The following is a 10,756-nucleotide window of genomic DNA, read 5'->3' on the forward strand; positions in this document are numbered from 1 at the left end:
CATTGGCACTGCCGATAATTAAATTGATATTAAAAGCATTTATTTCTTTCAAAGTAAATATAATTTTTTACAGAAATCGCCAAGGGACAAGGACATTAACAGTAACAAAAGATATCTACACGATCTACACGCCTTCACCTCGAACTACACTAATACAAAACACAACACAAATATTGCAGCAACGTACAGGACAAGACGTCATTTAATTTGGACCGTTCGAACAGCTCTTCGTTGCCTTAGATGCAAAATAGCTTTATCAATCTTTCGCTTGGAAATCAAAGCTACGATCACGAAAACAGAGTGTTCGATGATGAAGTTATTTCTAGTGCATCCATGTCACTCACGCTCGGCTGAGTCGCTATGGTTAAGTTTCTATAGACGGCCACGGACGTTTATATAGGTCATCATCACTCGGAGACTGTAACTTTGAATTCCGAGCCTATAAATTCAAACGCTTACGTGCACACGGATGAGCTACTACTTTCACAAACCAAAGAACGATATCCTTGATCGGACCAGGTTCTAGCCAATGAAAAAGAAGAATGTCTTATAATGTATATTTAGTCTCAACGAGATGGTTTGCAAAGAAGGCAATGACGAATATGAAGTAGAGGACCGGGTAGAGGACCCGCATGGTCATGTCGAGGCTATCCCCACAGCGCATGTGCTTTGCGTCCGCTTCCGTCGTAACCTAAAAAAGATCAGTCTAGATTAGCATCTCATTGAAACTTATCGGTGATGGCAGGGAAGTTTCCATTCCAAATAATTTGTGCAGGCATTATAGTGAGGGCTATTTATGAACTACGAGTTTTGAGTGTGCAAACTTGGATATCAGATTCATGGAAGTTTTTCCATCAGCAAATGCTGTTGTTGTATGCCTGGCCTTCCGATGGGATAATACGGATAATGTGTTAGAAATGGGCACAATGACTCGATACTCACCCCATCCGGTCTATGGCATAGCTTGGCAACAACACAGTACACAGCCAAAGTCACGACAAGGAAGGCAAAGTAGATGGCAATCCAGAAATCGTATGCTGTCAGGTCATTCGTATTTGGCAAGGTCAAGGTCATGTTGATCTTCAAGGCCAATGAATGCGTGCACATGAGCATTGCGATGACTGTCAAATAGAGAGCGCGAGGAAGCAGAAGCACGTGACCAAGGTAGAAATTTGCGTAAAGGAAGGCCATTAGGAGGGCTGACGGGATGAACAGTTGCTTAGTTATCTGGCCGACGTTTCGCTTCAGTTTGAATTGGATTAATAGACTGGGGTATGTCGCTGAAAACGGGAAAGAAATATGAAGTAAATTCAACGACCTCCGTTGGCTCTAGGGTATTGGGGCAAAATGACAAGAGAAACATTAACGAGAAAGGTATGATTATTCTGATTGAAAATATTTTCAGCATATGAACGCATGTCTGCATCGAACTGAAAAAGCAAAGCATGCCCAATTCTTTCAAAAATGTTATGGTATCAGTGAACAACTCTAACGTACTTTGCGCCTCACAAGAGCAGTTGAATGTGTTGTCGGTGATGTTAGTCTCTCTTATGGTAAATGTGTTGGATTTCAATGCCTCCTGGATAAAGGTAGAAGGTTCTATCATGCTCTCCAGCACGACGTCACCAGTTGTATATTGAACTGGAATGGTAGAAGAAAAAAACTCTCAGGGGAACGATCCGGAATCGTCATAACTAGGACTTGAGATAAAAGAGCCTCGTCTGAGATTTAACTTTAAGGTATGGCAAGGAACTGAATCAGATAGTATCATCTAAAAATATTTCACCTCAAAAATTTCGTATAACATTGATATTAGACATTAATATTCATACAATGCACTACTTACACAATTCTACTGTTATTCCGCATGTCTGTGTATCAAATGGAAATTTACTGTACAGCATGTAACATTTACTCTTTACAGTCACCCTGAAAAAAGATGTAAGAACATTAAGTGGCAATGGCTAATGCTTTTAAGAACTAAGATGAAGGCATCGGATGATGTCATTGGTCATCAATTCCGGGCTATCCGTACTCGTTCTACGATGGAAGCGTCTTAATCGTCCGCTCTCGTCACACAATGGCAAAATCTAAGGGAATTACTCTTTAAAATGTACAAGAGCGTAGAATGGTAAGTTTTGTTGATCGAGCAGTGTTGATGAACCACCAGCTTCATGTTAATGAATAGAAGTGAAAGAGGGCGCATGCGTCACGGCTTACCTCGATTCGTGTTTCACCATCCCACTGCTGTAGACCTGCAACTTCTCCTGGTTATCTGCAAGCAAAGTGACCGTACTGCCCGGGAGGTAGATCCCGGGATGCCAGATGCGATCACGGTCTTCCTTCCCTACGAAAAGGCTTATACGATCCTCTTTGTCTTGAGTCCAGGCTAACCGAGTGTCGTTCCAAGAATCATGAATGTATGCATCATATATCATTTCCTGAACAAAAATAGTGCATCTCGTTATAATCATTGAAAGGAACTCAGGATTGACAATATTTTGACCGATAGCATATCTGTTTGTCCTGAGAAGGAATCCGTTTGTGTTAGAACGACCAGACAAGTGTTCTTATTGGGTTAGACAGATGATATGTATGCCAGTGGATGAACCCGGACTGGATGCAAGTTTCCGTCGGTATTCATCGATTTCAGGGCTAACTGTACATCGTGCGTCTGGTTCAGCATTGGCAACCAGAGCCACATGCTCATGCAGTTTTGTTAAAAACAATGATCAAGATGGCATCAAATTTGATCCAACTGGACAAGTCTTTGACATCGCAAGAATGCTCGTATGGTGCTCATTCGTACGGTATCCTAGTGACATAAACCTCTTCGGAGGAACCCGAATGGCAGTGACAGGATGAATATAGGCCTATGGAATCATAGCCAAGACCTACTTGATTTTTTTCATCGATAACCATGTGGTCGATGAAAAGTCCAAAGGCCACCCGGGTTGGATCTGGAAAACGAACAGACACCACGATAAAAGAATGGAGAAATACTGACACAGTGCATCACATTTTGGTTCCATGACACACAGAGTACCAACAACTACTTATTTGCAATCAGATGGATCCCAGAGTATTTCAACAAGTGGTGTTGACATAATAACATTAAGGTTTCAGTGACATTTGGCTTCTCTAACCTCCATCGACATTGGGTCGTTCATTCTTGTCGTAGCTCCCTGACGTCAACTCTTGAATCAGTACACGGGACGGTCTGCAATGGGGAGAAATCACTCGTCAAGGTGACATGCAATGTGAATAAAGTTATTTCAGTGCAGAACAAAATCAAATCAAAATGATTACTTCACAAATCATCGCATGTACTGCACAGTGCTAAGCTTGAACTATCATTACAATCTTTCCATTTTTAGTGGAATCTCCAACTACGTTTTTTTTCCATGTGCCCCTCACCCAAGTACAGGCACGCAAATGCATTCTTGCACACGATGGTCAAGTGTTCGCATCTCTTCAATTAAACTTACCTCTTCGCAGCTTCGCATATGTCTAAGATGATAGCGACAAGAACACTCACTGTGCACACTCTGACAATCATCTGAAAGTGGAAAGGGTTAATACTCCAGCCACTTTGGTATCAGAGGAGTAGGAGGAGGAGGAAGTGACACTACCCCGTTGGCCATTAATCTTGTTCCCAGTTAAGGACTGTAGCAGAATTAACAGACCTTGACAGAACTACACTGCACATCTATGGAAGATGTAAGCTACCCACGTACGCAATGTGCTATGATCATCGTATATTAGAAGGAACCCGTTGAGAGAAATTTCAAGGCCGCAAGGAAAAATACAACACAGCACGTTCCAATGGATGATTGCATATCGGTGTTGTGTGCCACTGCTGAAGTTTGCGCAGCATGATCCTCTTTGAGTTCAGATACCTTTACAAAGAGATGCTCGACCCTGACTTAGACTGGCAAGATCTAGTGGTGAATTCCGGGCGTCGGTGTAAAGAATGCTTTGTAATTGGCCCTAAAAAGATGAGTTAGTTATACAGGGTGTTAAAGAAGTTACGTACACTGATCGGAGTTACTGGTGTAATAAGATGGATCCAAAATGGACTACGACATGTGCATTCCGTGTCCGGGCAAGACTGTATACGCATTTCTCTTTGAATTGCTTGATTATCATTGTTTTCATGTCAGAATTGGGAAATAAATCAGAACTGAGAAATAAACAAAGGGAGATGGGGAGCCTTGTATGTAAAAGCTTACCACAAACATAGCTTTTATCACAGTTTACCACAAAGGCACACTCACGTTATCATATGGCCCATGATGGCAAAAAGCACCTCATCAGTACATTGATCGATGTTGTTTTTGTACTGACATCTTAGTTTGGAACATGTTTTTGGAATGCCTTTCGTTCAACCTTCTAAGGTTAGCCGATTATACTGTCACTTACATGTACAGTAGATGAAAAAGGACTAACTTTTTTCTTTCATTGATGCTCTTTTGCTAACTGACAGAATGCGTTAAAGACTGACAGATGTCGTGAAAGGTAATGCACCACGCGATGGGGTCTTATTCAAGAACCAGCAATGAAAACTGTCAGCATCATCAAATCAAGTTCGCCAATAGCAACATCTATAGGGTGTTAAATTGATGATACGGAACTTTACAAGGAGGTGTTTGGCAGTTGCACGTACATGCGTGGTTCAGGGCAAGTGCGACGTATGCGCTATACGCTTAAAGTGTTCGAGACGATACCATGAGAAAATGAGAAAAAAACACACAATGATGTGTTGTCCACTATTCACTAAACAATGGGGAGGGGCACAGAAAAGGGGAAAGGGGAGATGTTCGACATTGAAAAAGATAGGTGCCATAAAACATTTTTATATCAATCGGAGCGGTAAAGGTAGCATGCTAATTCATGTTAGTGATAACATGATCCCATTAAAGCGATGAGTGAAAATATAAAAACGATGCTTCATGCACTCTTTGTACGTACCGTTCAGTCTAGCCTACAGTCTGTGAAGTGTCTTCTCTCAGGCTCACTGCTGTTGGTGGTATCCTTTGAAATCGAACACCGGTACAAAGAAAAGAGCAGGTGGAACACGTACAACACCACAAGTACGTCATGTTCTACAGCTATTCCGTAGACGAAGCTCACCATCTATTTTCTAACTTCTGATCCTTGTTGATCAGTTTCGCGTTGAGCTGCCCGACCGCATGGGAAATGCACAGGTATCCTTGCCGAGGCCTACTGCATTGACTGATGAGCTATTAATTAGCTTTAACATCTTTTGTCGTGTGATACAAGCTAAAATTGCTCATAAGGCCACAATAAACTGAACAATTTGCAATTCTGGTAACCATCTCATGTCAATCCCCAGGTGCCATGTATTTCGCATGCTGAAAACTGAAAATCGCCAATCATTGTAGGAAACGGACTTCTATTCTTCAATTGATTAGAAGCGAGCATCAACTTGAATTACTTTTTGCCAACACATTGCAGCAATAAGTCCAATCGTTTTGATCATAGTAGCTACCTTTCCCGGTTACCTTTGCTAGTTTTCTAAGCTTCACGAGAGCGCAGGATCAGAAACACCAGCAGCACCAACACGACCTTACCTCGACAAGCAACTCTGTTTTAAATTCTACAGAATTAACAGTACAGCTACTTAAAACCTGCGTCAAATGCTACACTCTATCTTAATTACATTAACATGTTGATGACTATGATAGTCAAAGAGTACATGGTAGAAACTATATGATATATCCAAAGATGTAATGCAGTGATGCGTTGCTAAGTGAAAGAGTTTACTTCTGGTGGTTACGTGCACAAGGTGAGCAACAAAATAATGTGCACAGAATTGCTCTCTCAATGCTATGGATCTAACATGTAGTCATGTTTTTTTAACCAAAGACAACATAAACTGATTAGAGACTAACATGCAAGAGCAACAGTCTTTGAGAGCAGCTTACCTGTCGGCATGGCGGAGCAAAGGCCGAGGTTACCATCAGTGCACTCTCGATGCATGCAAACTATTGCTGTATGTCGACTTTAACGCTCGTAGACAAGGTTAAGATTTTAAGTGAGTGGTAAGTACATCTCTCAGCGAGAGATCATTATCATCTTTCGATTTCAATCTTATTTTTACGATTTTGTATTGGTAGAAAGATCGTAGCCACCGGCGTATGATGTAAGGTTAGAGTATAGTCCGGTAAAAAGGCCTACAACCAATTCCAGCTGATCTGAAATTGATTCATACGGCTTGCCGCCAGGAAAGAAATTTTCATATCAGGCAATTCGTGAAGACGTTCTGCCAAAGGTAATCAGCGAGACAAAAATCGAGTTGCATGACGCCTTCAGTGGTTGTGATGTTTACTACATATTCTATGCTATATAGTGGCTGTTATCTATCTTCGGACAGTAGTGTATTTTCTCAGGGTTTGTACTTTTTGAGACATGTGCATGTTATCCGGCTTAGTTTTTTGTCTTCTCGATCCGTTATTACAGATGATGTCATGGACTTTGCAGCCTTCTTGCTGTTCAACATTGTACTGATATCCATCAGAAGATGCCAGGCCAAGCAAAGGTATTGTGAATTTCATATCGACGTAGCTAAAATTCCATATCGTTTTTCAATAGCACGATAATTTTCAGAATATATCCCGAAATATGAACTGAAACAACATTACACTGGTCTACCGCGTGGCACAACAGTAGATTAGTGTCTTCGCTTAATTTTGTATACTTGATTTGATGTGCAACCCAGAGTCTGAGGTTAGCTCTTTTTCTTAATAGTTTGTTTCCAAGTTTTCTGAATGTCCCCCACCTGTTTTTCAGGAGTGATGAAGAACTGGTGAAAGAAATCACGTCTGGGGCATACGACAAACTAGAACGTCCAAATACAGGCCAGCTCGATGGTAGGTAGCTGCTGCTATTATAGTGGAGCCCTAGTTACAGAAACACGTAACAGAATACGTGGGAACAAGAATGGAGTGTGTGACCGTAACGTGAAAGCACCGGTATTTCCGAAAGGTTCATCACACTGTACAACAAAACTAACTCGACTTTGATCTACTACTGCTCTCACTACTACTGCCCCAATTGTTTTATGCAAATGGTCACTCTCGGAAAAATCATTTCATTGTTTTGTAGCTGAAGTCGTCGTTAGCCTTCGTATCGAGATTCGTGCCCTCCAGGAAGTTGACGAAAGGAACCAGGTACTGTATTAAATTCTACTGCAATGTATTAGCAGTTTTTTTACACGTATCGGCAGTGTATTTATGAAATCTTGGTATAAAGCATTCATCATTATAAACTGAAATTCCCCCTTTTGCCGGCTTGGCTGGAGTCAGTTAAACAGGTGGTGTATCAAATGTTGCTACAAAATACGTTGTAACGCAGCGATATGAATAATGATTTAACATCAAGACAATCAAATATGTTCATAAACTAATCATTTTAAGGCGTTATTCAAGGTAAAAGCAATACAAATGGATATTCGAATTAACTTTCCCTTCAGGAGATTGCTTTGGACGTCTGCTTCCGATCAACCTGGTACGACAATCGCCTACGGTTCCCATTTGATGAACTGAAAGATGAGGTGTCAGTGCAGAAGGAAAACTACAGCAATATTTGGTATCCGGGTATATTCTTCCCTTCGGCAACCTCTGTACAGAATAGCCATACCAAAGACACATATCTGAAAATAAATGCAAATGGAAAAGTGTGGTTACAGGAGAGGTAGGAAAATAAGTGTAGCTGATAGAATCGATACTTGTTGATGCTTTAATAATTTTGCAGCACCTTCCAAGGGAATCCCTTACATGTCCTATCAGGTCGTCTTCATATCTTTGATCACGTAAAGACGGGGATACATGTACAAGGCTCTTTTTTTAGTTTCACTTCATCTCATCATAATCATTAGGCTGACGACGTTTTTTTGTTTAACATAATTCAAAAAGTAATTAAGACTTACATTCGTTATCAAAAGGGCTAACTCTTTTAATCTAAATCATAAAGTGTCATCATCATTTCAGGATACAACTGACTCTAAGATGCAATTTTAACTACACATCATTTCCATTTGACAAACAAGAGTGTCAAATCAAGGCACAGCCGTGTGAGTAACATGGTGAAGACATGTTTTCATTATGACTCTATCTGGATAGTTTTACTGAGCTCAAACTCTGGAGATCCGTACACAGCAGACTGCAGTGTCCAGGACAACAAAAGTCCACTGAGCAGAACTTGGTGCTTTATTCATGGCTCAAAGTGATGATACTTTACTCTTAACAGGCACAATTGCTATAAATTGTAAACCATAAATGTACGTACAACTGTATTTTTCTTTACAGTTCTTTACACAGTAAACAAAGTCTTGTTGGCTCCTCTTGCCGACCCAGAAGCATTTGAAGTACGACGACATTCTGATGACGGCCACAAAAAATTCAACATAACCGAATTAGCAGTTCGACCATGTTCTGCAAATTTTTCATCCGGTAATTTGTAATTTTGTTTCATCGGCAAAGGCCGCGTACTTGGGCTTACCTTTATCTCCATCCAGCCAATCGAATATGCCTAGAACTTTAAACTGCTGCTTCTAAAACCAACAGTGCGATATTTGACATATAGCTTGCATTTTGGCAGGTGAGTTGATGTTGGCTAGGATCAGCAACGATAATGGGGCCTATGTACCTTGCCAAACTGTAGGAATGCCACCTAGTGTGACACTAAAACAAAGAAGACTGCTTTTTCATCTTTCGTTACTTGAATTTCATGTTCTGTTTCAGTTGACCGCCACTGTCTTGCATTCCACATGAGGTTCAAGCGTATACTCTCCCAGTGCATCTTATATAGCTTCATCCCTCCTGGGCTGCTCACCGTACTAGGCTACATGACATTCTTTCTGAGTCACCCCGTATCTAACATCAGGGCCTTACTACTGACTATCATCGCACTCCTTGTCTGTGTCCATTCCGCTGGCGTCTACCTCAGTTTGGACATACCTGATCTTCCATACTTAACTGCATTCGATGTATGGCTAGCAATATGCATTGTGTTGATTTCACTTGCATTCGGAACGTTTTTCATTGTTGGAAGGCTGTGTGCTAAACCACATGGGGTAAGTTAAAGTCCGAAGTGATCATTGCAAGAAGGAAGCATAACGTAGTGGTTTTATGTTCCACACGAGATGGTGCAGCGAACAATCAACTTCGATGAACAGGCCTGGGGGGGGAAAACAGCGATTGAAAAAAAAATCATTTCTGTTCCAAAACTATATCGGGCAGCAAATTGGATGGTTCAGTAGCAATGCAAGTAATACCACGTGTGGTTACTTGGGCATGTGATTCCTGTTGTCCACTGATGCAGCATTTTACTAATAGCAGTTCTTGTAATCGTTTTTGTTGTTTTTTGCAGTTGGAACTCCCGATGGATACTAAACGTGTGCGGTGTGGACTAATGTTGGACTTTGTCTTGCGAATTATCTACCCTTTCCTCACGACTGCTGCATTTTTAGGTTATTTCTTCATGTTTATTCATATGACATGAAACATCCAGATCTAAACGCTGTTCCCTCTTATCGAACTCTTGAATTAGATATAACACTTACCCTTTATTAACGTCCTTGCATGAGGAACAAAAAGACTATAAAACGAATCATATGGCCGAATCATTACTCCATTTTTACAATAAATTGTAAATGACTATCAATATTGTAAATGGTAGGTAATATTTTCAGCACTATACCTGATTATGGATGTATCTGGCAATGTTACATTGATCATTGGGTTACAACAATGCAGTCACTAAATAATTGGTGGATATGTAACCAGAGGGAGAAGCAACCTGTATTATAGTATAAAACATTGATCCAAAAAGGAATTAGCTAGAGATTATCTGGTGAGAAGTCAGCTAACGTTCTTGCCTTCTCTTATATTTGAACCACGCTTACATCAATTAACAACAACCGTGCTCAACCTCAACCAACCACAGCTGGGAGATGATGCACCTTCTTCCATGTATATCGGATCCTGAAGATAGAATTCATTGAGTATTCGAATGTTCTAGCATGGCATCACTTTACTCTTTTTCTCCCTCTTGACGAAAGTTTAACACAATGTGAAGTAAAACCAACGAATGTGTCTCAATGTGAATTACGCCAGCGATTGCAGCTGTACAGCAAAATACCCACCACCCTCGATATGTGGTAGCGCGCAGTCTCCCGAAGGCCTCGTCACCAGAAAAGGCTCCTTCTGCATGTTCAAGTGAAAAATAATCACCATCGATATAAACTTATTAACCGATATTGTGGCTATGCCTCTTATGGGAAAATGGGGTTAACAACGATTGCTGTCGTCGATTTGACGCATTCCAGTACCGTGGGCCCCAGGGATTTTGTAATTTAACCGTTTAATTGAGATCGTTATAGTAGCATCAAAGTAGCTCGCTTGGTTGTTAAGCTGCAGGAAGGCAACTCACCAAAGATGCATCGTACATGATACCATGTAGATTGTGGTCCGTAGGATTCATCCAGTGATTAATATCTTGAGCAAAACCTAGGGTCCCCACAAAATAATAATCTATGTCGTTTTTTATTTCACGTTTTCACGAACGGATGCATTACAGTGTAGATGACAACCTCAGGGGTCCATATCATTCCTATAAAAGTACTAAGAAAAAACGTTTTTTAATACCAGCCGTACTGTTACATTCTTGTTAAAAGGACGAAAGATACATTGACAGTGATATCGGTCAGTGTAAATCCAAAACATGTACGTTT

The 10,756-nt window shown here is 40.8% G+C and overlaps 2 protein-coding genes across 3 annotated transcripts; one reads left to right on the forward strand and one right to left on the reverse strand.

Moving 5' to 3' along the window:
* Positions 1 to 47: 47 nt before the first annotated feature.
* LOC135483207 (glycine receptor subunit alpha-2-like) lies at positions 48 to 5,965 on the reverse strand. The gene is made up of 9 exons (XM_064763866.1): positions 5,949 to 5,965; positions 3,489 to 3,559; positions 3,147 to 3,220; positions 2,899 to 2,960; positions 2,221 to 2,441; positions 1,847 to 1,929; positions 1,498 to 1,641; positions 943 to 1,280; positions 48 to 691 (listed from the first exon to the last, which is right to left on the reverse strand). The coding sequence occupies exons 2-9, from the start codon at positions 3,557 to 3,559 to the stop codon at positions 548 to 550; spliced, it is 1,137 nt and encodes a 378-aa protein (XP_064619936.1). The 5' UTR covers positions 5,949 to 5,965; the 3' UTR covers positions 48 to 547.
* On the forward strand, positions 5,943 to 10,693 carry LOC135483208 (acetylcholine-gated ion channel acc-4-like). 2 transcript variants are annotated; one of them, XM_064763867.1, is made up of 9 exons: positions 5,943 to 6,065; positions 6,484 to 6,562; positions 6,814 to 6,893; positions 7,129 to 7,193; positions 7,496 to 7,716; positions 8,013 to 8,095; positions 8,331 to 8,474; positions 8,766 to 9,097; positions 9,394 to 10,693. In XM_064763867.1, the coding sequence occupies exons 2-9, from the start codon at positions 6,492 to 6,494 to the stop codon at positions 9,523 to 9,525; spliced, it is 1,128 nt and encodes a 375-aa protein (XP_064619937.1). In that variant the 5' UTR covers positions 5,943 to 6,065; positions 6,484 to 6,491; the 3' UTR covers positions 9,526 to 10,693. The 2 variants fall into 2 exon arrangements, with proteins under 2 accessions (XP_064619937.1, XP_064619939.1); XM_064763869.1 differs by lacking the exon at positions 8,766 to 9,097 and having other exon boundaries at positions 9,394 to 9,511.
* Positions 10,694 to 10,756: the final 63 nt, after the last annotated feature.

This window comes from Lineus longissimus, chromosome 2, assembly GCF_910592395.1.
Source record: "Lineus longissimus chromosome 2, tnLinLong1.2, whole genome shotgun sequence".
In the NCBI taxonomy this organism is placed as follows: domain Eukaryota; kingdom Metazoa; phylum Nemertea; class Pilidiophora; order Heteronemertea; family Lineidae; genus Lineus; species Lineus longissimus.

Bases quoted from the DNA above. Each gene is read 5' to 3' on its own strand.
- LOC135483208 (XM_064763867.1), top strand. From the start codon at position 6,492: ATGGACTTTGCAGCCTTCTTGCTGTTCAACATTGTACTGATATCCATC. The intron at 6,563-6,813 runs GTATTGTGAATT...CCTGTTTTTCAG, and splicing joins AGATGCCAGGCCAAGCAAAG to GAGTGATGAAGAACTGGTGA. The intron at 9,098-9,393 runs GTAAGTTAAAGT...TGTTTTTTGCAG, and splicing joins TGTGTGCTAAACCACATGGG to TTGGAACTCCCGATGGATAC.
- LOC135483207 (XM_064763866.1), bottom strand. From the start codon at position 3,559: ATGATTGTCAGAGTGTGCACAGTGAGTGTTCTTGTCGCTATCATCTTA. The intron at 1,930-2,220 runs GTAAGCCGTGAC...ATCTTTTTTCAG, and splicing joins ATGGTGAAACACGAATCGAG to GGTGACTGTAAAGAGTAAAT. The intron at 692-942 runs GTGAGTATCGAG...GATCTTTTTTAG, and splicing joins TATGCCATAGACCGGATGGG to GTTACGACGGAAGCGGACGC.